The sequence below is a fragment of the Peromyscus maniculatus genome, chromosome 2, assembly GCF_049852395.1.
Source record: "Peromyscus maniculatus bairdii isolate BWxNUB_F1_BW_parent chromosome 2, HU_Pman_BW_mat_3.1, whole genome shotgun sequence".
NCBI classification, from domain to species: Eukaryota; Metazoa; Chordata; class Mammalia; order Rodentia; family Cricetidae; genus Peromyscus; species Peromyscus maniculatus.
In genome coordinates this window covers 83,222,352-83,249,379 of record NC_134853.1, presented here as the reverse complement: position 1 = coordinate 83,249,379, position 27,028 = coordinate 83,222,352, and the positions used below count along the sequence as shown (strand labels likewise).

At 39.5% G+C, this 27,028-nt stretch overlaps 1 protein-coding gene, 1 long non-coding RNA gene and 1 other non-coding gene across 5 annotated transcripts in view; 2 read left to right on the top strand and 1 right to left on the bottom strand.

Moving 5' to 3' along the window:
- The window catches only part of LOC143271857 (uncharacterized), a 34,506-nt gene extending 18,368 nt beyond the window's left edge, over positions 1-16,138 (bottom strand). For all 3 annotated transcript variants that reach the window (XR_013049134.1, XR_013049136.1, XR_013049135.1), the window contains exons 1-3: positions 16,001-16,138; positions 15,676-15,757; positions 15,482-15,568 (exon numbers count right to left, since the gene is read on the bottom strand). This is a non-coding gene — a long non-coding RNA (uncharacterized LOC143271857). The remainder of the gene's footprint in view (positions 1-15,481; positions 15,569-15,675; positions 15,758-16,000) is intronic.
- Positions 7,963-8,070, top strand: LOC121827680 (U6 spliceosomal RNA). Its single transcript, XR_006069999.1, has one exon. It is a non-coding gene; the product is annotated as a U6 spliceosomal RNA (small nuclear RNA).
- Positions 16,139-16,424: 286 nt separating the features above from the next.
- Shoc1 (shortage in chiasmata 1) overlaps positions 16,425-27,028 on the top strand; it is an 86,434-nt gene continuing 75,830 nt past the window's right edge. The window contains exons 1-5 of the mRNA XM_042271211.2: positions 16,425-16,627; positions 20,071-20,167; positions 20,609-20,688; positions 23,448-23,559; positions 25,946-26,027. Coding sequence (XP_042127145.1) covers positions 20,644-20,688; positions 23,448-23,559; positions 25,946-26,027 — 239 coding nt within the window. The 5' untranslated portion in view covers positions 16,425-16,627; positions 20,071-20,167; positions 20,609-20,643. The remainder of the gene's footprint in view (positions 16,628-20,070; positions 20,168-20,608; positions 20,689-23,447; positions 23,560-25,945; positions 26,028-27,028) is intronic.

The following is a 27,028-nucleotide window of genomic DNA, read 5'->3' as shown; positions in this document are numbered from 1 at the left end:
TGTCTGAGCCACTGGACTAGACAGTCTGGAGAGCCTCCTCTAGTTCATGGACCAGGATCCTGGGAGGCAGCAGCAGCAGCTCTGTCTGGTCTTCTCTGCTTTCCTCTTCCCTGATGGAACTTCTGCCCTATGACGAAAGTGGGGCAAGAATGATCACGGCCCCTGTGTTTTGGCTTTTCATGCTTGGGTAGTCTTTAGGAAGAAGGGTTGGTAGAAGAGAGAGGTCAACACAGTGGCACCATCTGCCAGACTTAACCACCTCTAATTTAAAGCTGGGGTGTGGGCTGACAAATGCTGGCTGCTGTCTTTTCATGATGAGACTCTGCATCTCCTGACAGGGGGATTAGGAGAGAAGCAGCCCCATTTGTTTGGGGCATTGTTTTAGACTCTGGGGAAAGAGAGCAGGGAGGAAAGTCATGGTTCATGTAGCACACACACTCTTGTTCCCCTTTCTACTAAAAAAAGTCAGTAATTTTCACAAGTAGATTTTTTTTTTACTTTCTAGAATTATTACCACAATTTCCAGATATTTAAAAATAGCTTATTTAAAAATAATATTCAGCAGTTATGGGTATCATAACATGAATCCACTCACACTGCCAGTCTGGAAGTGGGACACTACTTTTAAAAAGTAGTTTGGAGAGATGATTGACAAACCTTGCTACATGTCAGATAGTGAACATTTTTCTTTATGAGAAAAATGATCTTTTTTGTTTTATTTTTTGTTTTTTAAAGACAGGGTTTCTCTGGGTAGCTTTGGAGCCTTTCCTGGAACTCACTCTGTAGACCAGGCTGGCCTCAAACTCACAGAGATGTGCCTGCCTCTGCCTCCCGAGTGCTGGGATTAAAGGCGTGCACCACCACCGCCCGGCTTAATCCCAGCACTCTGGGAGGCAGAGGCAGGCGGATCTCTGTGAATTCCAGGCCAGCCTGGTCTACAAAGCGAGTTCCAGGAAAGGCACAAAGCTACACAGAGAAACCCTGTCTCGAAAAACAAAGACAAAAAAAAAAAAAAAAACAGAGTGCTGGGATTAAAGGCATGTGCCACCACTGCCTGGAGAGAAAAATGATCTTTTGCACCTATTCAAATATGCCATAGTTTCACAAAAGCATCCGCAGACAATACACAAATAAAGGGCTGTGGCTGTGTCCCAGTAAAGTTCTCCTTATAAAACAGATTTGATCCATAAGCCATACGTTACCAGCCCCAGCTATACATCAGAGCATACCATAAGTGATTTGGTCATAACAACATAATGATCATTTTTTTCTCACAGAAAACAAGATGAGTAAACATTACATAATTTTCTATATATATGAGTCTTTATGTTAGTGTTCACATAAACATCACTGGTCCATCATCAGAATAGACAAGTACACAAATTAAATTCAGTCATCTTGTTATTGTTTGTCAACTGAATAAAATCCACAATTTCACCTGCTTTTCTTTGTCCTGACAAAGCTGTATTTATAAAGACCAAAGGCCGGAACGCATTCTATTTAGCAGTCAGTTAGCTTGATTTGATTTCTGGGCCTCCATTGGTGTCTTGAGCCATGCAAATGTTAGGAAGAGGATTGCATTTAATAACAATCACAAATAGAGGATCCTGTGTTGCCTTTTATTTCCTTATACTATGATGAGTAAAGTGATCCTGTATTTCTAGACTGAAACCATGTGGGCAACAGAAAGACGAGCAGCATTAAAAAAAAAGTACAGTAACAACTATCAAATAGAGACTGCCATGAGAAACACCCTTAAGAAGAAGGCAAACAAAGGCTCTTCAGACAAAGCAAAATGAAAAGAGTTCACTATGAGCAGATTTACTCTCTACAAGAAAGATTAGTGGAACTTCCAAAGGATGAGGAGAAATATAACACAAGGAGAACTGCATCTCCAGGTATGAGGAAAGAGCAAGAGAAATGGGAGATGTGTTGGGAGGCAGAGGCAGGAGTATCAGAGTTCAAAGCTAGCTCGGGCTATCTAGTGAGGCCAGCCTGAGCTACACGAGATTCTGTCTCAAAAAACAAAATAAGAAAACAACAACAACAACAAATACCCCAAAACAGTAACAAAAGAAATGGTAGGAATGGGTAAATCTATACAGCACCCCCTCATTTCTGAAAATTTCTATATAGTGTTTCAAGTAAAATTATAACACTGCCTGGTGAAATTCCCAAGGAATGTAATATATATAGTGAGTGGGAAGCTGGGGAGATGGTTTTGTGGGCAAGAGTGTGGAAGCCTGTGTAAGAAAGCTGTGAACGCCGGGCGTTGGTGGCGCACGCCTTTAATCCCAGCACTCGGGAGGCAGAGCCAGGCGGATCTCTGTGAGTTCGAGGCCAGCCTGGGCTACCAAGTGAGCTCCAGGAAAGGCGCAAAGCTACACAGAGAAACCCTGTCTCGAAAAACCAAAAAAAAAAAAAGAAAGAAAGCTGTGAACTTACTGTAAACTACAGATAGGGTAGCATGTACAAGGTGGCCTTCTACAAAGACTTGCATAAACTATGATGACTGAATGCACTTGAGAGCAAGGACATGAAGAGAATGCTCTGGCATGACATTATCTCTGTGAGAAAGGCAAATACCTAGGAGGAATATTCTTGGCTCTTCTCACATGAACAAAGATGGTAAGATATAACACTAGGTGTATTCTCTGCTGTACATGTATTTGCTCAAGTTAATGAATGGTAAATGTCACCTTACGTTTTGCTTGCTTTAATAATAAAAATGAAAGGAGTTTTGTTTGTACTACTCTTGAGCTCAAATGCCTAGAGTCCCCTGGTTTTTGTGCATGCAGGTCTTTGGAATATTCTTCCATCTTTGGAGACATAGCCTTGATGGTCATGGGGCAGGTCAACATAAGAGTGTTTGCTTTGCAAGTGTGAGGAACTGAGTTTGAATCCCCAGCACTAACACAAAAAGCTATGCATGTGTGTAACCGTAGCACCGAGGGGCAGACAGGTGCACCCCAGGAGCTGGCTGGCCAACAGCCCACCTGAAATGAGCTGGTTCAGTGAGAGACTGTCTCAAGGCAGTAAGGCCAAGAATGATAAAGGAAGACACTGACACCTTTCTCTGGCATGTGTGCATACAGAAGTGTGCATCTTCACACTAGCACAAGACCCTACTCTGTGCTCCATATGAGAGATGCACTTTAAGTGTAACACAGATGAGATGAAAATAAACAAACAAGAAAGCAGATCGGAAGTATCAGAAGACTGAAAGGCTAATATCAGAAAGAACCAACTGTAGGTTTAAAAGTCCTATTAGAGTACTTATGGATTAAAAGATTCAAAGCTATTAAGTGAAAATTTTACTCAGTTGACCTATAGATTCAATCCAACCTCAATTAAGATTTCACTGGCTTCGAAAATGGCACAGTAAATGATTGTTTATAGGTTACACCAAGTCATTTCAATACATGTATTCTGTGCATAATGGCTAAGTCAGGGCATGTCAACCACTTAGCATTTTTTGTGTTGTGAATATTCAAAATGCTTTCTTCTAGCTATTTTAAGATCTACAATAAATTAACTATAGCCACTCTACTGTGCTATCTATTATAACTTATTCCTTCTGTCTCACTTCTGTATCCAACAACCTTCCTTCCTATCTTCACCCAACCTCTGGTAGTTACTAATCTACTGTTAACTTTTGTGAAATCAATTTTTAAAACTTTCATATATGAGAGAAAAATGTAATATTTGTCTTTCTGTGCCTGGCTCATTTCACTTACCATAAGTTCTCCAGTTCTGTTGATGTGGGCCACTTGTTTAGTATAAATTTGACATGCTGATTTTAATATTTATATGCCATGCAAAAGGCTTAACATAATTGATTTTGAGAAAAGAAAACCAAAGCTGTAATAATTACTCTAATAAAATGTGTGCAAGTTTGTGTGTGTACTAATGATCCTCCTACTTCAGCCTCTGGAAGGCTGGGCATACTGGAATGTGGGGATACAGAGGCATTTGCCATCATGCCAACAATAAAATATTTTTTACATTTGTTTTTAAGGCTATTAGTGGGTAGCCAGGACATTTTTTTAAACAGGAGAGTAATATATCAGATTATCACACCAGAAATTAAAAGTTTAACAGTCCCAATAATGGTTTTATTTTAGAATTAAACCATCAGCAGAACAAGTAAAAAACTAGATACATAGCCGGGCGGTGGTGGCGCATGCCTTTAATCCCAGCACTCGGGAGGCAGAGCCAGGCGGATCTCTGTGAGTTCGAGGCCAGCCTGGGCTACCAAGTGAGCTCCAGGAAAGGCGCAAAGCTACGCAGAGAAACCCTGTCTCGAAAAACCAAAAAAAAAAAAAAAAAAAAAAAAAAAACTAGATACACACACACACACACACACACACACACACACACGAACTTAGCATATGTAAGTATATGATAATTACATAACTTAAAAATTAAAAGGATAAATTAATAGTTGAATAATATATTAAGTTATCCAACTATCAAAAGGGTAAAATAGCTAGATGACTTAATGTGTAAAACCATTAAATTGTGCTGGGTAGTGGTAGTATATACCTTTAATCCCAGTATTTGGGAGGCACAGGTAGGCAGATCTCTGAGAGTTTGAGGCCAGACTGGTCTACAGAGTGAGTTTCAGGACAGCCAGAGATACACAGAGAGACCCTGTCTCAAAAAACCATAAAGAAAATTCAATTATAAATATTTTTCATATACTATACACATGTGCACACACAACCCTTGAACTCCTGAATGTAAAAGACAATGTTGTAAAAACAGAAGGAAATATACTGAGTGTTTAAACAATCTTTTGGATTGCAATGGCTTTTCTGAACATGGCTCTGCTGATTTTAACTAACAACAAAGCATTTGTTAAAGGTGTATTCTCGAGTGTATGATGAAGACTTCACCACATTGCTGCCTAAGCTATTTTATTAGGACAGGAGGGTTTGTTTTCCTTCTGCTTCAGTGGATGATAAATGCTGCACATGAAGGTGAGTCACAGCAGAAGGGTACTCTTCTTTTTTTATGTCCAATGACTCTCATGACTCTCTATCAGTAATAACACATCCTTAGCACACATTTACTCATTGGCTCAACACTTACTTAGTAGCTACTAAGAGAAAGGTGTGTAGGAGGGACCAAACCCTAAAGTCACAGGTAGTATCAAGCTTGAGTCATCTTGGAGCACCTGTACAATTGGGCAGGTCACTTAACTTCTATGAACCTCAGCTCCCTTATTTGTTAGTAAAGGTTATCAGTATCTTGCAGAATTGTGAATATTAGAAGCAACCATTTGTTGAGCTTCTACTCTTTCCTAAGTTCTTTTTTTAAAAATTATTTTATGTATGTGAGTGTTTTACCTACATGTATGCCCGCATACTACATGCATGTGTGCCTGGTGCTCTTAGAGGCCAAAAGACAGCATCAGACACCCTGGGACTCGAGTTACAGATGGTTGTGAGCTGCCATGTGGGGCAGTGGGGGTGGGGTGGGGGTGGGGTGGGGTGGGGTGGGGTGGTCAGAGCAGACCAAACGAAGCTGAGAGTGAGTTGGGCTTTAGAAGATCAGTAGGCATTTCAAGCTATAGAGATGTGTGAGAAGGCTCATGTAGACAAAGATTATCATATGAGGCCCTGACAGAAGAAAAGAAAGCAAAGATGGGATATAGTGGTGAATGGTTAAGTCAGCAAGAGTGTGATTTGAATGAAGGTCAGCAGTAGCTGGAAAATGTTTAGAGCCAGAACACAAAGAGTTCCGAAGACCAAACTAAGGAGGCTGACTCCTTAAGAAATGAAGAGTTGTATACAATGTATAGCTGTTGGCATGTGACAGCCTTGAATCTGAATTCTGGCTCCTTGCTTCCTACATGCAGAGTTCTGAACCCATCACTTAATCCTTTAACTTCGTTTTTTTTTCTTCTGCACTAACTTATACCATATCCAAGCTTAATACCTTGTAAATTGATTACTTAACCATCAACAGTTATTATGTATAGGCACTGGCTAACTAACTGGAAGTTTTTGATAGCAGTAGTGGACATAATCCAAATTCTCTAGTACTGTGTAGACAAAAGGCTGGAAGAACTCAGATAAACTGGTCTAGGAAACAGGTGATGAAGTCATAGGGGACACTGGAAATTTTTAAAGGAGCCAAAATACTGTAAGTTTTAAGAGTATTTTAGGATAGGATACAATGAAGTCCTTTTAGACACAAAAAAGTCATTACTCATGTGGGACAGAATGAAAATGTACAGGAAAGAAAAAAACCTGTGAAACAATTTTGGAGATGAGAGAGGATGATAACAAAACCAAAGGGAATGAACTCTCTACTTGATGTTTAATCTTTATCCTATGATATGGAATGCATTTTTGTTTGTAGTATACAATAACCTGAGGAACCGGTGGAATATAAATATTAAAGAATTAACTTAGAAGGGGAAAGAGGTACTTAGCCACAGAAAGATAATGCCAAATGAGTCTAGATAAATATTTTGAGAAAAGTGAAGAAATACATTTTCTCCTTACATAAAATGTGAAATTACTGCAGAGAAAGGGGTGGATTTCATATATATATAAGTGTTGAGGAGAAAGTCTGATCCAGACTTACAAATGCTGGCACTACTGGTACTATTGGACAGACAATGCTTTGTGGGAGCAGTGAGGGTGAAATCTGAGTTGCTCATTATAGACTTTTAGCAGCATTTCTGTCATTTACATATTAGAGGCCCATCATAACCCCAAATTAGACAAGAAAATATTGTCTCCAAATGTCTTCTAAGGGGACAAAATTACTTCCTGTTGGGAACCACTGGTGTCAATTATTTGGTGTGTAAGAGGAACATTCAGAAGTACAGATATATAGTGTCTTATTTAAGAGCATTTCTGCCCCACAACAAAGCTGGTATATATTAACACTATTTGTTTGTCTATATTGAATGAATTGATGATCACTGACACTTGACATGGAAGGCCTTGCTAAAGAATACATATTGGTAGTGAAGGAAATAAGCCTGATTTTATGGTTTTACTATTATCCCCACTTCCTGTTAGAACTAGTTGCCTAACTTCCTATTAAGTTTGTACATGAGGAATATATAGTAGGTGTTCAACAATTCTTTGTTAATTTATATTCTTAAATACAAGGTTGGTCCTAAATTAAAAATATGATAGGATAAAAGCCAAGCTTGGTGACTTAACATTTGTAATCCCATTAATCACATGGCCGAGGCAGGAAGTTTGCCATGAATTTGGGGCCAAATCAGCTACACTATGATTTCTAGGCCAGCCTATGCTCCAACATGAGACATTATCTACACTCAGCTTTTCATAAAATTATTTCTCCTGCATATGGTATTATTAATGCAATGTCTTCTTTCCAAATGTAGTCCAGTGCCTCATCACGGTCATTTTAAAACATAACAAAGCAATCAAGGAAACCACACACAACACTAAGACTTTGACGGGGAGGAGAGAAAAAGAAATATAATAGGCTTTCCACATTTTACAGACATGACATATAGGCTACTCTGGGTATCTGAGGCATTTGCTTTAATTTATTCTAGCTTAAGATTCCAAGTTAGATGGCTCAGCACTTGCTACTCTCAAAGAGGATTAGGATTCAGTTCCCAGCATGCACAGCAGCTCACAACTGTCTGTAACTCCAGTTCTGGGGGATTGGACACCTTCTGGCCTCCTCTGCATGTGTGTTATGCAGACATACCTGCAGGCAAAATATCCATACACATAATGTTAAAAAAAATAATGTTTTAAAAATTCCAAGTTGAGCCGGGCGGTGGTGGCACACGCCTTTAATCCCAGCACTCGGGAGGCAGAGCCAGGCGGATCTCTGTGAGTTCGAGGCCAGCCTGGGCTACCAAGTGAGTTCCAGGAAAAGGCGCAAAGCTACACAGAGAAAACCTGTCTCGAAAAACCAAAAAAAAAAAAAAAAAAAAAAAAAAAAAATCCAAGTTGAGTGCTTGCTTCAGCAGTACATCTACTAAAATTGGAATGATACAAGAGAAGATTAGCATGGCCCCTGTGCAAGGATGACACACAAATTTGTGAAGTGTTCCATATTTTTAATATTAAAATTGAGAACTTCACATGTTTATGTAGCTAAAGTCAAGTCTATTTTAATAAATAGCTGTTTTTGTGTGTGGTCAGAGGCTTATCAAGTGCATGTTTCAGAGGTTTTACCACACTGTAAAAAAGTGTAATCTATAATGGTTTTGTTTGCTATTGCACAAGAAACACTACAAAGAGAAAAACTTTTTCATAAATGACCAATTTATATATTTTTCCACTTACTTGGATTTTTTTAATGCTGCATTACAAAATCAATCAGGTTGAAATTTTTTTTTTTTTTTTTTTTTTTTTTTGGTTTTTCGAGACAGGGTTTCTCTGTGTAGCTTTGCGCCTTTCCTGGAGCTCACTTGGTAGTCCAGGCTGGCCTCGAACTCACAGAGATCCACCTGGCTCTGCCTCCCGAGTGCTGGGATTAAAGGCGTGCGCCACCAACGCCCGGCGAAATTATTTATATTAGAACTTTCTTAAGTCTTTAAAATACACACAAGAAAAAAACCATTTGTATACTATCTATTTGGAACAAAGGCTTTTATACCTACTTTGGGGTTAGGTTATTTTTTTTTTAATTAAAGTGCAAAAAGAAATTTCCTAGTTTAACCAGAGATGACTCCTGATATTTTAAAAATATTTTTAGATTTATTATTTTTGATGTGTATGAGTGTTTTGCTTGCATGCAAGTATATGTGGCACACGCATGCTTGTTGCCTGTTGGATCCTCTGGAAGTGGAGTGACAGAGGATTGTAGCCACCCTGTGGCTGCTGAGAACAGAACTCAGATCCTCTGCAAGAACAACCAACATTCTTAACCACTGAGTCATCTCTCCGGCCCCTTGTTTATCTTTGATGCAGGGTCTTTTCTGCATAGTGCAGGGTGACCTTGAACTTGCAATCTTCCTGCCTCAGCTTCCTGAATGCTGGGATTACAGGGATGTCCCATCACACTCAGCTAAATTTACAAGTCTAGCTGGTGGTGGTGCATGCCGTTAATCCCAGCACTAGAGGCAGAGGCAGGCAATATAGTCCATTTCTATATACTGAGTTCCAGGACAGCTAGAGCTAGAGAGACCCTGCTTTAGGACGGTCTTTCTATAGGCTGTGAATACGTGTTGCTATGATTGGTTAATAAAGAAGCTGCTCTGGCCTATGGAGAGTCAGGTTATAACTAGGTGGGAAATCCAAGAGAGAGACCAGAAGAAGAAAGGCAGAGGCACAGGAGATGCCAGCCCACCACCAAAGGAGCAAGATACCTGCAGACCAGTAACGCTATGGCCATGTGGCAACATATAGATTAATAGAAATGAGTTAAGTTATAATAGCTAGCTAGCAAGCAGCCTGACCCACAGGCCATATAATTTATGAGTAATATAAGCCTCTGTGTATTTATTTGGGACCAAGTGGCTGGGGGACTCAGGTGGGAGAGATTTGTCCAGACTGCTGGGCAAGGCAAGACTGGAGAAACTTCCAGCTAAAAGACCGTGTCTCAAAACAAACAAACAAACAAACAAACAAACAAACAATTGTGTAAGTCTAGCAATTGGTTTTACTTATTTTTTAAGTTGACTCACTTTTCATTAGGTACACAATGGTACTAAGTTATGGTTTTTGTGTTCTAAATGGCTAGAATTCCCATAGGTGTGGTTAATCTTACTCAATATTAGTTATTTAATCAATTATTCTTTTGTATCTCTACAACTTATCTGTTGAGATAGTAAGTCATTATTTCCTTGTTATATTTCCATACTCATATGACACTAATTTCCTCGGGGAATGATAGGTTTTTATGTAAAGCTGCTAGTTCCCCAGACACTTGACAGCTCTTACCAATCAGCATAGCTCCTTGCTTAAAATAATTTGCAAGGGCCGGGAAGATGACTCAGTGAGCAAAGGCGCTTGCTGCCAAGCCTGATGACCTCAGTTCGATACCTGGGACCCAGAGAGCAGAAGGGAAGAACTGACTCCCCTCAAGTTGTCTGCCGATCTCCACACAAGTGCCCCCCCCACACCCATACATCAAATAAATAAATCAATGTAATAAAAATAATTGAGGAACTGGCCAGGCGGCAGTGGTGCACGCCTTTAATCCCAGCACTCAGGAGGCAGAGGCAGGCGGATCTCTGTGAGTTCGAGGCCAGCCTGGGCTACAGAGTGAGTTCCAGGAAAGGCGCAAAACTACACAGAGAAACCCTATCTCCAAAAAAAATTGAGGAATGAATCTGTGAGAGAATGATGACACCTTACTGGATTGAAGGCTTGTGGACTATGTCTATGTAAATGTAAGGAAATCCCTTAATTTCATTAGGCAACCAAGTGTGAGGCTTTTGAGGGGAATGTTAATCAAGGAAGTGTTAAATCGTAGTTAGCCTTTCCATTTGCCCCAAGGAAACAGCGATCCAATTATTTGTATTTATTCCAGCCAATACTCTCTGGAGTTACACACTCAAGTCCAATATATGGGTGAAGTTTCTGTCCTGGTCAGAATCTAAGATTAAATGGATTTTCAATGTATATAAAAGGTCCAACATCATATGAAATGGCTCATAACCCCCCCCACCCCACCCCCCCGCAAATGAGGAGTTGAACACCTGAGAGAAGGTGTTCATGTTTACAAAGGTGAATGCTGCAAAAAAAAAAAAAAAAAAAAAAACGGGTGAAGAATGCATAATTTCTTGCATTTGATGAAAAGGTAATGTTAGGTTTCTCTTCTGCGCCTGTAGAGTTTTCTTATGCTAATGTTGCTACAACCACAGCTCTTTCAGCAGTAATTATCTACTGCTATGTTGTGCTAAAATACCTCTTCTCAGTCTACTGATGCAAAACAGTTCCTTCAGGATGATCAAAAGATAGTACAAGAGGCCACACCTATAAATTAGTTCTCACAGGACAATAAATTACTTGTATAACACATTTACGCAATACCCTTTTCATTCCATATATCCAGATTTTCTGCATGATCTGGTTTGAGCTGATGTGCAATTCTGTCTCAAGATGACTATTTGCTATATTCATGCCATGCTCACTTAGCAAGCATGTACTCATGCTTGTGGAGCATTTTATACACATTAATATCCCTGCAAGAATACTGGAAACCTACATTTAACAGAAATGCAAAATGAATTATTTGTTATTTTAAAAGAATTTTTAGAATTAATTTTCATTCCAGGATTGCCTTGGCTAAGGCATAAAGATAATTAAGGCATGGCCCATGAACCATGATCTAAGGAAGATTGTGGTCTGTGGGCAAGGCAGACATGAGCAAAACAATTATTATTGTGAAAAAAAAAAAACAACCAGAGCATTGTCCAGTAGACTTGAGAGGAGTAAAATGAGAAATGTTCAGAGTGGCCAGTGGTTCAGAGTTCTACAGTAACTAGGGCTGCTCTAGGCTCAGGTTTTCAGACTCTACGCTGTAGGTGGCGGAGCTGAGAATGAGAGCCTAGTGGTGAAGTCCTGCATTAGTTATATTAAAGTAGCATCCTGGAAGCAATGCTTAGACTTATCTGAAGGGATGTTAAAAGAAAGGCAACTTCTGTCAAGGCTCTGTAACTTCTTTCCTTCTTGGTACTGTCAGTGCCTGATGCCAAGTACGTGTCTGATAAATGTGAAACATTTCGTCATGGCCACAGCACCACAGCATGTGAACACAGCAGTGACCCCTGTATCAGTCAGCACAATGGGTTTTCCCCCTCCCCTCTTTCATGGTGACTCTTCAGCTTAGTTTATGTTCGAGTATGTATCTCAACTTGTTTGATTTACATTTAGATTTAAAATAACAATGCTGCAAAAATGATGAACTAGAATTTTCAGAGAAATGTAATTGTTCAGGGAGAGAGAAGGAGTATGTACTGGTCTTCCAGAAGACCTGATTCAATTTCCAGCACCTACATCAGGCAGTTTACAACTGCCTGTAACTCTAACTAGAGGAGGATCCAAGACCTCTAAGCTCTAGAGACACCTACATTCACATACATATATACAAACACACTTACAAAGTAAAAGAAAAGTAATTGCTATAATGTTGCAAACTTTTTGAGTTATACTTTATGAAGTATAGAGAGAAAGTATCTGTAAAACACATAGCAGACTGAAAACTAACATTCCTTTTTTAAATGTGTGTCTTTATTAAGATGGATGTTAAAGCCAGACTACCTGGATTTAAAACTTGGTAGCATACTTTCTAGCTAGTCTTGAGTAAGCTACTTAAGCATTCAATGCCCCAGTTTTCTTATTTACAAACTAGGGCTCATCATATCTTATCTAGTACTGAAGTGTGGCCAAGTGTTTAGAATAGAATTTAGAACATAACAAGTCCTAAATAAAACTCAGCATTTAAAACCTTTTTATCATTAGTGTGTCAGAGATTGCTATATATTTCCCAACACCTGGTCTCTCTTTCTTATATTAATAGAATCTCCAAGTTGTAACTATGCATGTAACTGTCTGGCATAAATACTATATATTCTAGTTTTTATTACAATAGTGTGTGACCATGTGTCTAGGGCCTAATCAGTGAGATGTAAGCATTAGTACCATAGCTGATGAGAATCTTCCTCAAAAGACAACTGGATGTCTACCAACTTTTCAAAATTTTATAAGTATGAAATTTGTAGCTAAATGTTTTCCTGTGTTCCACCTGGTCCACAGCCGCTCAGACCCAAGTAAACAAACAAAGGCTTATATTAATTAAAACTGCTCAGCCATTAGCTCAGGCTTACAATTGACTAGCTCTTATACTTAAACTCAGCCCATTTCTGTTAATCTATATGTTGCCATGTGTTCCATGGCTTTACCTGTGTGCCATTACATGCTGCTTCCTGGACGGTGGGCTGGCGTCTTCTGACTCAGCCTTCTTCTTCCCAGAATTCTCCTTGTCTGCTTATCCCACCTATACTTCCTGCCTGGCTACTGGCCAATCAGCATTTTATTTATCAACCAATCAGAGCAACACACTCACAGCATTTAGAGCAACATCACCATCAGAAATTATTAAAAGTTAGTGAAGGTATAGAGTAACAAGAACTGTTACTTTTGGAAACATGCTGACATTTATAAACAAATTCAGAAAAATTTCCTAAATGTATAGTCTAGAGAAATGTGCAAGCAGACTAGGGTACACGTAAAAGGATGCCAATGGGAATAAATCTGTAATAGTCCTGACTTACAATAAACATGAAGGCTTAGGCAGGAGAATCATGAAGTGAGGCAAGCCTGGGCTACATAGCAAAACTTTATCCTAAATGTGAGGGTAATGTCAGAAAGAAAGGAAAACGAGAAAAGGGAGAGAGAAAGGAGAAGGGAAAGGTAGGTTGATCTGTCCATTTCAGCCTTTGTCTTGAATGCTTCTGTCCATGGTCAGTTAGCACAGTAGTTCTTAGGCCTGTGGTGCAGCAGCATATCACAGCAGGGAGTGTGTGATTAAAGTTTTCATTTCACTGCTGGAAGAGGAAGGGATTGGACTAGGGTCCCAACATCCCTACTAAGGTTGTAGCTCTAATTTTTGTCCATTAGCCCTCATTTCCAAAAGACTGTAACTATCACCTTCCAGTAGAGCCAGGTGCTGGGGAACCAAGCCTTTACTTCAACACATGGGCTATCTTATAAGTATATTCAATAATACCCACTGCATAGAAGAATTAAGAACCAAAGTAATATAAAACATGAAGATTTAAAAATAGGCAAGCTGTCATTTAGACTTGGGCAGAACATTTTGAAGAAAAGCAAGGCAATGATTAGTATAAAGTCAGGATTATAGTAATTTCTAGGTAGAGACATCCTCTAGGGAAGAGCTTTGATTAAAAAAGGAAACATGGGCTTCTGAACTTCTTACCATGTTCTGTTCCATAATTGGAGTAGAGGCTTCATGGATGTTTCTTAACATATTTTTAAAATTATATATTGTCTTATGTACTTTTGTATATTAATATCATATTTTACAATTAAAACTGCAGATACACAAAGAAACATAGATCCTGTAGCCTGTACTTCATTCTTTCCTCTATCATACTAACTCCTAAACACTGGCTCTCTAAGACCATGAGGATAAAGACCACAACAGAGCTATCAGAGTAATGAAACAGAAGAAAGATGTCACCAGAAGGCTGGGGCGGAGGGCAGGCACAGCAGAACTGTTCTATCAATCCTGAACTTCTCATCTTTGAAATGTCTTGTTATTTATACAGCTAGATTTTTTAAATTATTTTTATTTTATTTGCACTAGTGTATTTTGCCTGCATCTATGTGTTAAAACCCCTGGAGCTGGAGTTACAGACAGTTGTGAGCTGCCATATGGGTGCTGGGAATTGAACCTGGGTCCTCTGGAAGAGGAGTCAGTGATCTTAAATGCTGATCCACCTCTCCAGCCCTATACAGCTAGCTCTTGTTTTAACTAATATACTTATCTAGGCATAACCTTAGAAGGGATGTTGGGACTCCAGTCCAGTCCTTTCCTCTTCCAGCAGTGAAATGAAGAACTTCACTCTAACCATACTGCTTGATGTGATATTCTGACTTACTACAGGCCCAAGATTTTTAAAAAGACAACCTACCCAACAGAAAAATTGCCTAATCTCATACATACATATATACACATATTCTAGGCAATTTGTATAAGAAGAACACCAAAGGACTCATAAACACCTAAAAAATATTCAATTATAAAATAAATACAAAGTACTTGACATGTTATATTGGCAAAATCTTCTGAAGAGCAATATATTCATTACTGCTGTGTATTCATAAATATGATCCCTCTTGACATTGTTAATATAAATTGCTATAAAATTTTGGAAGATAAACAAGAAGTATATATCACAGTTGAAATGCTCTCATGACTTGAGACAGCAAATCAAAAAAAAAACATTCCATAGAAATTACTCAAGAGCAGATTTCTAAGAATTTCACTGTGACATTATTTGTTCAGATGAAATCCTGGAAACAATCATTAGTTGTAGCATATCTGAATAAATTATAGCACACAGTTACTATGCGATACCTTATTATTCGGCTGTTTTTGTTTTAACGATGAGTTAGATGGAAGGATGCTGACCTAGAAAGCTGTGCATGAATTATTTAGTGATGAAAGCGAGCTATTCATTTTTTATATTTCTGGCCAAGCAATTTTGTACATGCCTACTGGTGTGGCTTTGAAATGACATGCAAAGTATCAAAGGACAGAACCTAGATGTTTTGTTTGTTTTTTGTTTTAAGTTATTTTGTGCCTATGGGGAGGGGAACGCATGTCCCAGCCAGTATGTAGCTGTCGGAGGACAACTCGTGGGAGTCAGGTCTCCCCTTCCACCTTTTGGGTTCCAGGGATTGAACTCTGGTCATGAGCCTTGGTGGTAAGCACCTTAACTTGCAAGGCCATCTCACTGGACCTGTAACCCAGATTTTAATAGTCGTTACCTTACCTGGGAGTCAGGACAGAAATGAGGGTTCCTTCTTCTGCACATATCTTTGGGTGATTTTACTGGTTCTAGTTAAGTCTGAATACTTTTCTAATTAGCAAAATTACATAATTTTGGTGTTAATGAAATGCATTCCCCGGGAGGTGAACACCTATAAAATTGTTGCTAAATGTATTATTGGAATAGACTGCACAAACCTGTACAAATTAGAATGAAGTGACTCAAGGAAATGGAACGGCTTATCCTCCTGGTGTTTCACAATAAGCATTTCAATATTAACTAGAAAGAAAGAGATGAATTAGTAAAATAAATAAATATACATTGCTTCATGCAATCTCCTGGGAAGAGGCTCAGTGCCAAGCTGTACCATGAAAAAGAAAGCAGAAGTTAAGAAACACAAAGCAATGTGCTGTTCTTTATCAGGGAGGGCTAGTTATTCTACGCTAGAATGTGCGAGGGAGTGGCCATCCATCAAGATATAAAATCCACACATTCCCGTTCAAAGAATATTTCCTGCCCCACCTCAAATGTTCTTCCTCCAGTACTGCACAACCACCTGGCCACACGCCTGGGTTTGCCTTCTGTCTTTCTCTGAAGCCATCTGATTGCTAAATCCTCTTAAAGTTACCCGCGCAAAGCTACTGGCCATGCGCTGCTTCTGGAGACTTCAGCTAATAACATGGTAGCCCGGCTAAGAATAAACCCCGACTCAGCCCTCCCTGACTTCCGGCCGCTGTCGCCTCTGTCACACCTCACCCGACGTCACACCTCACCCGAAGTCACACCTCACCCGATGTCACACCTCACACCTCACCCGACATCACACCTCACCCGACGTCACACCTCACCCGACGTCACACCTCACCCGGACGTCACACCTCACCGGACCTCACCCGACGTCACACCTCACCCAGCCTACCAAGGGAGCAACAGCCTTTGGCTCTGGGACGCCAGTCAGATCGCCCTAGACCGGCACATCCGGGCAACGGGTGCGCCAACCCAGAGGGCGGAGTCTGGCCTGACCAATGGGGGCGTTGAGTTCAGGGCCATCTGCGGTCACGTGTCCAATGGGCGGGAACTTGTCTCTTGTGGACGCCAAAGCGGGAGGATTTACCTCGTGCGAGAGAAGAAGGTCCGCTCCCGCGGAGGGTAAGGAAAGGTTCCCTGAGGCTGAAGCACGGCCGCTGGGAATTCTCCAGAAACCAGATGTCCGAGGCGTGGTTTATGGAGTCGCGCGGGAACGAGATGTTGAACCCGGCTCCTGCCCCGCCCCGCTAGGGGCAGCTGGAGTGCGGAGGGCCTGGCGGGCCAGTGGTTCCCACTCAGCTAGTTCCATAGGTCGTGAGAAAGCAAACAACACGAGGCTCCTTTACAAATTTTACATGCCCTCCCCACCCCCGCCCCCCCAAAAAAAAGGTGCTTAAGTGGTTTATGTGAGAGACTGTGGAAGGGGAGAAAATTCCAGAATGCCTTCGTGAAATGGGAGAAGATGCGGCTTAAAACTCGAAAGATTCACACTCATCTTGGGTGTTAACACGGGCAGCTACCCCAGCTTTGCGTCCAAGAGCCTGACCTAATTATTGTCTCTATTTCCATTTTGAACCATTATTCTGTAGGAGGAAGTGGAGAGGAAGTAAAATCTTTAGAAGTGAATTTAAAATTAAACCTGGGGAATTGCTACAAGTTAATCTTTTGGGTTTTTTGGTTTGGTTTGGTTAGGTTTGGTTTTTGGTTTTTTGGGACAGTGTAGTTTTGGTACCTGTCCTGGATCTCACTCTGTAGACCAGGCTGGCCTCGAACTCAGAGATCCGCCTGGCTCTGCCTCCCGAGTGCTGGGATTAAAGGCGTGCGCAACACTGCCCGGTTTACAATCTTTTAAGAAATTATTTCTAGCCGCTGTGGTGGCACATGTCTTTAATCCCAGCTCTCAAGAGGGAAATTCTTTCTGAATTTGAGGCTTACCACAGTGCAGCCTTGTCTCAGAAATCAACGAAACAGACAAAAAAATTAATCTTGACTATGATTTTGCTTGTCTATGTGTTTGATGGATCTTTAAATATAAAGCCAATTTATCTTTTCCCATCCACCCAACAAACTAAGGTGGGTTCAGATACCTGTTCTTCAATCCAATAGACTTGGCAGGTGAAATTCTGATAGTAATGTAATGTGCAGTGTCTTAAGTACTTCAGAGCCTGACTGTCAATGTTGATGTCAATAAAAACAAACAAACCCCAACTTTCTTCAAAATAGTTGATGATGATGAATCTAAAGCTGATGGAATTACTAGGCTTTACAAGTAAGGACAGAAAATTGAAAATAAAGGCTAACCACAAATTGAGTGGGCAAGCTAAGAGTTGTGCTTTTTTTTCTCTTTATTTTTTTAGTCTTTAAACTCACTTATATAATGATACACACTCATAATTTTCTGAAAAAACGTAACTTTAAGACATGAAAATTTGGGGCTAGAGCCATGGCTCAGTGATTAAGAGCACTGCCTGCTCTTTCAGAGGACCTGGGTTTGATTCCCAGCCCTCATATGGCAGCTCACAACATGGGTAACCCCCATCTCAGGAGATCCAGGGGCTCCAGGCAAATACATGGTGGTGCACAGACACACATGGAGACAAAACACTCATACACATAAATCAGATTTTAAAAAGAAATGAAGATTCTAGAATCAGTGTTTTCTTCAAAGATTGTGATACAATGTATGGAAAGGCATAGAGGTGTAATGATTACAAATATTCCCAGAAATAATTATTAGTTTAAAAATGCCATGTTGGCATTAAGAGTGGGTGGCATACCTAACTGGCACCATACTTACTGGTATTTAAGACTCTATCAGTATTAAAACTAATCTGGATTATGTATTTGCTCAATTTAATTGAAAGATTGTAATACCTAAAAATTTCTGTTATCAAAATAATTGTGTTATGGATTATTTTAGAAGTTTATTTGTTTTTAAATATCTCAGCAAGTTGAATAGTTAAGGATGTTCACTTTGGGCCAGTGAGATGGGTAAAGGCACCTGCCAGCAGCCCTGGGGAATCTGAGTTTGATGCCTAGGACCCTCATGGTAGAAGGAGAGAACAGAATCCCACAAGTTGTCCCTTGACTTCCACACACACAGTGGCACAATTGTGCACACATATACTATAAATAAAAATGCAACAAAAATTTTACAAAAAGAATATTCACTTGATGATAGCTGAAAACAAGGGTAGATTATAGTCTTCCTATAGATGATATCTTCAGGGCCTTTTCTTTTCCTTTGTTTTTGTTTGTTTGTTTTTGTGTTTTTTGAGACAGAGTTTCTCTCTATAGCCCTGGCTGTCCTGGAACTCACTCTGTAGACCAGGCTGGCCTCAAACTCAGAGATCTATCTGCCTCTGCCTCCCAAATGCTGGGATTAAAGGCATGCGCCACCACCACCCAGGCTATATCTTCAGATCTCCAGACTTCAAAACTTCACATTATGTAAGACATCAGTTAAACCACAAAAAATGAAATAATAATTACACTAGGTGTCTTAGTTAGGCTTTTATTGCTGTCAAGAGGCACTATGGCCATGGCAACTCTTATAAAGGAAACATTTAATTGTGGTGGCTTGCTTACAGTTCATAGATTCAATTCATCATGGCAGGGAGCATGATGGTATGCAGGAAGGCATGGTGCTGGAGAAATAGCCCAGTGTCCTACATCTTGCAGGCAACAGGAAGTGGACTGACTGTCACACTGAGTGAAGCTTGAGAAAAAGACCTCAAAGCCTGCCTCCACCGAGATACACATCCAACAGAAGGTGTGGCCTCCAGCCTCAAGGTCTGGATTAAAGGTGTGTGTCATCCAGCCTCCCCCAACAAGACCACACTTTCTCCAATAAGGCCACACCTCCTAATAGTGTCACCTCCTATGAGCTTTAATGGGGGTCAAAATCATTCAGACTACCACACTAGGCCATGAGCATTTATATTAAAATATGTACTTAATTCAATAAGACATTATTAGTAAACTATTATGTAAAATATAAACATCTGGCTGACATCTGAATTCCCCGAGACTGTTTTATTTGTTTTTGCAGGGATAGATATTGAGCCCAGAGACTTGAGCGTGTCTGTCAGAGTCTTTTACCATTGAGCTATCTCAGCAGCCCACATACTTTATTCAAAGAGAGCCTCACTAGGTAGCCCAAAGTGGCTTTGAACTCTAAATCCACCTTCTTCATCCTTAGTGCTTAGATTAGAGGCATGAATCACAACATCCCACTCCTTCCAGACATTTTAAATGACGAAGATATTAAGAACTATTTGATAAACTGAGTAACTTCTGAGGTATAATTCCTTGATTTCTCATGTGGGAACCATCCTGGCTTAATTAATTGTTATAATTGCTTATTTTTTTATTCAGTACATTTGTTGAATTTCTGATAGTCTGTTGGCTTGGTAGCTTTATCATACCATAATTGCTTTATTCTGAATGAACTAGCTAACTTCAGAGAATTCTAACTTCAGGCCTTTTATTTAAGAAGACTTTTAATGCCAACACACTATATTACTACTTTTTAAAGATTTATTTATTTCATTTTATGCATATAGGTGTTTTGCCCAAGTGCTTGTCTGTGCACTAGCGCCTTTGGAGATCAAAAGAGGACTTCAGGTCCCTTGGAATTGGAGTTACAGACAGTTGTGTCAGGTGGGTGCTGGTACTCAAACCTGAGTGCTTGGCAAGTGCTCTGAACTGCTGAGCCCTCTTTCCAGCCCTGTATTTCTTCATTACAGAGTTATGGCCTTGCTTATTTCATTTCAAAATCATTTGAGAAACACAATTACCCTGTATAAAATACGATGTCAGTCTTTGCCACTCTAGCCTCTTCTCAACACAATTACAATATTAAACATACTTGAACTCACCAGCTTGTATGAATTAAATGACAAGAGAAAATGTAGAAAAATGTATACCAATACACATTATTTTCATATTAGATTTTCAACCACAAAAATAAATGTTACTTTATACTTCACATTTATCATTTAGGACCTTTTGAAAAAATAAGTGAACCAAAGATTTATGTTAAAAGAGATTTTCTCCTCTTGGCTTTGCTATTTTATGAACATTTAACTTTTGTATTTCTAGATATCGCACCCTGTATATCTTTGAAGAGAAGAGCTATGTTTTCAGCATTCAAATATTATGCAATAGACTATTTACATGAGGTATGATGTTACTGACTTGCTATCCAATTACTAAGAATTATTCTTGAAAACATGTGTATCTAGTATGTGATAATTTTCAGTAATTCACAGGTTTATCTTTAGTTGCTTTCAGAATCATTAAAATTACCTTAGGTTTTTATAGCAGTTAAGTCTGTGTGTGTGTGTGTGTGTGTGTGTGTGTGTGTGTGTGTGTACAGACTCTTGTCATGGTGTGCATATAGGGGTTAAGAGGACAGCTTGCAAGAGTTGATTCTGTCTTTCTGTTGTGTGAGAGAGACCTGGGGATCAAACTCAGGTCATTAGCATTGGTGGAAAGTGCCGTCAACCTCTGGGCCATCTCACCAGCCCTAGTTTCAACTTGTTTGTTTGTTTGTTTTTGTTTCTTTGTTTCTTTTTTGAGACAGGGTTTCTCTGTATAGCTTTGCGCCTTTCCTGGAACTCACTCTGTAGACCAGGCTGGCCTCGAATTCACAGACATTCACCTACCCCTGTCTCCCAAATGCTGGGATTAAAGGCGTGCGCCATGATGCCCAGCCTTAGTTTCAACTTTTAATATTTCTTTCAAAGTTCAATTTTGTAAGGGACTTTTAAATTAAATTAAAATAGTTGAATAGCAAAATAAGTCTGAAACTACCTGAAGAGAAGAATGATACTTTTGGCAAGTTTGGAGGGTGTTTATTAACATTCTGAAGTGATCTTCCTTTAGGAGACATGGGAAACAGTAGCACATGCCTGTAATCCCAGTGCTTGGAAAGCTAAAACAGCAAGATAAGTTTCAAGCCACCTGAGGCTGTATAGTGATACCCCATCCCCCAAAAATAAAAGAGCACACACATAAAAAGAAAGAATGGGCACAAAAGTAGTCCTAGTCACTGTTACTGTGACAGTAACAGCATGTCTTGATGAATCAGACACTTTGTCCATCTAATGGATGATGTCATTTGATCAGTGTAAGTCCCCACACATCAAATACTATTACTCTACAGGTTTTACAGCTTCACAGTTAGCAAAATAATATCAAGAGAGCTAAGTATCATGGAAAAAATGTCAGAGGTGAATTTCAAGTCCAGGTATATTGTTAATGAATGTACTAAAGGAGATAGAGGTCATGTAATAGTTTATTGTTCTTATGATCTTAAATGACAAGTTAAAATTTCATTTTCATTATTACATTAACCTGCCCATCTACCAGTACAAAAATATTACAGTAAACTAAAACTATGTTACATTTTATGGGGATTAAGAAATATACATAGTCATCTTCGGGTTTTATTTATTCTCTCATAACTGAGAGACACAAATATGTAATTATAACATATGCTTGGATTACTTGCAAAAATGCAGTTACTCAAAAGTCCTCAAAGATTTCTTCTTGCTCATGGTGCCTTAGTAATGCTGGTGTATTGCACTCCATGATGTGATGCTGAGAAATGTCAAATCTTGCAGGTGTGAGACTTTGTAAAGTTGATGAAGATGTATTAAGAGCCACTCAGATAACAATATAAAGATCTGGCAAAGTAGAATTGCTTAACAGACAATAGAAAGAAAAATGATGTGAATATCCAAGGAGTCAGACTTACTAATTCAACGTCTTACTAGTTCAAATATTTTCACCATTATCTCCCTTATGATCAAAGAAGAAAACGAATGCCATCTGTGCCATCAGATATAGTTTATGAGAAATTACCTCAGAAGCAATTGTAATCAACATTTATTAGCTGTAAATTATTTCTTATAACTTTTTTTTTAGATGAAGTACTAGTCAAGGTTTTTTTTTCTGTTTACATGTATCTTTGGTCCTCACTTTATATGGGTCAGATTAAATGATCTTTTATACCACTTATTCTTGGATAATGAAAACCTCTTACTGAATGTAACGCCTTCAGCAGCATAAAACATCAACAACAACAAACCACTCAGTTTTGCAGATACATGGACTAATGAATTCCACAAGAAGTTGGAGTCTCTGGAGAGGACTTCACGGAGGAGATGCTGCTTCCGCTGAGATAGACAGCTATAGAGCAGCAGGTCTTTTTTCACAGGGTAGACTGCGGTGTTGTGACCACTGAGTGCTAAGGTGGGGGATGGGATGGCAGGAGGAGGCACAGGTCATGGGAGTTAACACTGGGAAGTGAGGGAAGAGTCAGGTACAACTTGAGCTAACCTACAGGTTTATCCAACTGATAACATCCTGTCTGTGTTGCTTGACTGAGACAGGATCTTGCTGTGTAGTCCTAGCGGGGCTGGTAGTCTGTATTTAGTGCAGAATGGCCTCAAACTAATAATCCTCCTGCCTCAGCCTCCCAGTGGCTGAGATTACAAGCTGCACCACTGTGACCACCTTTAACATCTATTTAAAGAAAGAGATTTCTTCCTTAGGTTTACTTTTGAAATTAGAAGCTGATTTTCATGTTTTAGCATAGAAAACAAAAGTTGAGACAGTGGCATTATGCTGGTTAATGGAAGCAAAACCACATTGCTAAATGATGTAATACATTTTTTTATCAAGCACATATATATTTTAGCATGTCATAGAAAAAATGTATGTAAGACAACTTGCTGATATTATTCTCAGGTACATGGTTCTTTAATTTGACATTTTTATGACATGTATCAGTTTTAAAGAAAAATTATATCAACTTATAACAATAATCTGAATATTGGTATATGTTAAAATTATATGGTATATGTTAAAATTATTATAATATAAAATTATATTATATTAGTATATATTAAAATTATTTTGCATTTTCATACAGAACAAAGTTAAAGAAAGGCTTTTCAGAGATGCTTTATTGCTTCAGATCCCTTCATGTTTAAATCAAGATAAAAATTTTATTGATGATAAATATAGGAGTCCATGGACAAGAGGTATGTTTTTATATCTTACAAGTTATTTCTAAGTTCAGTGTAGTAAATTAGAAAAATCAGACCATATGATTGAGTAAGGAAAGGGAGGAGAGCTGAGATGTGAGCAAATTTTATGTTGTCTAAGGCTTTGTAGAACGTAATATGGACTTTTTTGTCTATTTTTATAAAAACAATAGACTGAATGTTTATGTGTCCTCGAAACCACATGTTTAAATTTAAGCCCCATTGTGACTGTATTTGGAAGAAGGATCATGAAGCTGGAGGTCAGTGCTCTTGTATAAGATATCCCAAAGAACCACCTTTTTGTCTTGAACACAGCAAGATGAAGTAGAAGAGAATCTCCATCAGATACTGAATCTGCTGGTGTCTTGTTATTGGACTTCCTAACCTGTAAAGCTGTGAAAAGTAAATGTTCTTAGTTTGAGTCACCTAATCTCTAGTATTTGTGATATAGCAGCTCAAACTGGCTAATAAAATTGTAAATATGAGAAACCATTGGACAATTTTAAGAAAAGGAAAGAAAGAACCCAAATCATATTTCAGAAAAGACGATTCTGATGGGAAGGGTTGGGGGCTGGGAGTCGAAAGTAGAGACATGGGACTATCAAGACAACACAGTGGGTAAGGATGCTTGCTGCCAAACCTGACAGCCTGAATTTGAACCTTGGAACCCATGGGATGGAGGTGAGAACTGACTCTGACCTCTACACACGTTATAGCCTTGAAGTATAGTAAGAAGAGAATGTTTGTATGGTGTAAAATCTTTTTTTTTTTTTAAAAAAGAAGTTTATTGAGTACCTTGAAAAGAGCAGTGAGACTTGCAGTAATAAAAGTACTGCCTATTTGAAGTAAAAAAAAAAAAAAAATGAGGCAGTACTCAATTCAAGATGGTGGTGGCTACCGGCACTCAAGGGACTGCAGACCCACGGAGGCAGGGGAAAGATGAGTCTGTAGAGCGTGCGATGTTTCCAGAACAACTAAAAAAAGGGCAGGTCTCATGGAAGATGTTTTTAAAAAGTGGTCTCGTGAAATTGACACAAAAGATGGTGGAGGGGAGCCATGCATGCGGTGGAGAGAAGCGAAACTAGAGACAGACAGGCGAGGATGTCTTGCTCAGTGGTCAGTCCTAGGCCTGCAGGGAGGTTCAGTCCAGTGGGCCAGGCCCACAGCATGGAGCCACCACTGCTGCAGCTCACACTGCCTTACTGGGGGCAGGGAGGTGTACACTGGCCTGGGGCTGGAGTGGATCCTGCCTCCAGATGTGCTGCTGAGCTTCCCTGACTCATGGGAACAGCAGGATATCAGAGATAGGTCTCAGGTATAGTTATGTTTACCAGAAACCTTGAACCAGACCAGTGACTCGTTGCAGTAAGTATTTGCACGTAAAGCTGTTTGGAGAAAAAAAAAAAAATCGTACTGTGTGATACACAGCAGTTGGCAGTGCCACTTTGATGGAGAGGGGGAAAGAGGGTAGAATGAGTGGCATGCACGAAGAGAGGCAGAATTAGAGATGCAGCTGTGCAGTGACAGGTATGGGAACACCGTTGTCGGGTCACCAAGTGGGGCTGACAAGGTGGTGTGCAGCAGCCTGGAGCTCATGCAGGCTCTGCCCCAGAATGTGCTGCCCAGCTGCAAGATCACCTGGCTCTGAGCAACAACAAAATATCTGAGGTGAAGAACAGTTCAGTTTTGGGTTTAAGCCTCCTCGAGAGACCTCCATCACCCATGCTGCCACCAGAGGTCAAGCTGGTGTCTGTGGTCAGTGCTGCCACCTGAGACCACTTATCATATTTTTCTATGAGACATGGATGAAGATGTAACTTCTTCAAAGTAACAAAACTGGGAAGGAGTGACATTGAGAGAATCTGGGACCGGGAGACTACTCATGGTAGAATATGCAGTTGCATCGCTGCATATCTTGGAGCAAGAATATGATCTGGTCCCTCTTCTTAAGGAATCAAGGATCTAATCTGAGAAGTAATCTATAGATGCATAACATTTCAATATAAAGCTGAATATGATTAAATACCAGAGTTCTACCAACCATATTATGGACCTTCAAGGAGAGAACTGGCATGCTTAATGAAGGCCTTATGAGGCAGAGCATGGACTGTTGAACAGGATTATCTGAGCATAGTGATGTTTAAGCAGAGAGAAGCTGTGAAAAGGAGGGTGTTAGTAATATATTCAGATGATCCTTTCTTGACTGTGATTGAGTTTGGGGGAAGCAGATTATAATAATGAGAATCAGATGTCACTTTGGAAAAGGAATTATATGTGTGAACAAGTAAAGGTAACTCCAAATGAAAACAATGGATGTTTGACTTTCTTATGTTAAGAATAAAAGGATGTTTTAGAAGCTAATGTTGACTGTTTTGGGCCTCAGCTATTTCAGTTCCGGAAGTGACAGATGATTCAGTCTTGGAGCAGTGGACAACAAGGTTCTGTGTGGAGGATTTTCCTGAGAAGTATGTACCCTTAATCTCACATTCCTTTTATCTATAGAAGACAAACAGTAAGTTCTTCAGACACCTGAAAAAGCCCTTTACCTTCTCACACATTTTCTATTGTAGTCTGAAGAAAAGCCCTCTTTGCAAGCACAAAGAAAAGGCTAGCTGGAAGTTATTTATAGCCTCTTTTTTATCCTCCCCTCACTTATCATACTCTAATTATGATTCTCTTCATTGATGTTACAAAAGACATGCAGAAATTAACCAGTGGTGTTATACCTTTAGTCAATATGTCAATGAGCAAAACTCTTTAATATTAAAGTTCCTTTAGTTAAAATGCAGACTTAAGACCACTTTCTAGTGTGTTTATCAATATTATTTATTTTAGTTCAGTCATCCTTCAAATATTTGCATATTCACCTGTGTATACAGGATACAAAACAAAAAGGAATAGTTACACCTTCAAAAACCAAAACGGAGCAGGAACTTAGAAGCAGCGCCACAGTCACTGTGCAAAGCCCACAGCAGAAGTAGGAGTGTGGGCAGTCATAAAGGGGAGATGACTGTCCTGTTGCACACTGTTAGTACAGAGATTACACTCCTCAGTATTAATCCAAATGATTAGCTGCTCATTTCATGTGGAATGTGCATCACACTTTTGTTATTACTCACATTTTCAAAATTTTATAATTTAAATATTTCTTCATTGCAATTAAAACAAAAACCAAAAAAACCCAACACATTTCATTGTGTCTAGACTCTTGATTAAGTGAGCCCAAATATTCTGTTTGTGTCACCTAGGCATTTACTAGTCAAGTTAAGAATATGATATATATGTAGCTAAAGTTTATCTGATCCCATCCAGCTCCCACAGCCCCATGGTCCCGCAGCCGCTCAGACCCAAATGAACACACAGAGGCTTGTATTATTTTTAAACTATGGTCATGGCAGGCTTCTTGCCAGCTAGCTCTTATATCTTAAATTAACCCATAATTCTTATCTATGTTTAGCCACGTGGC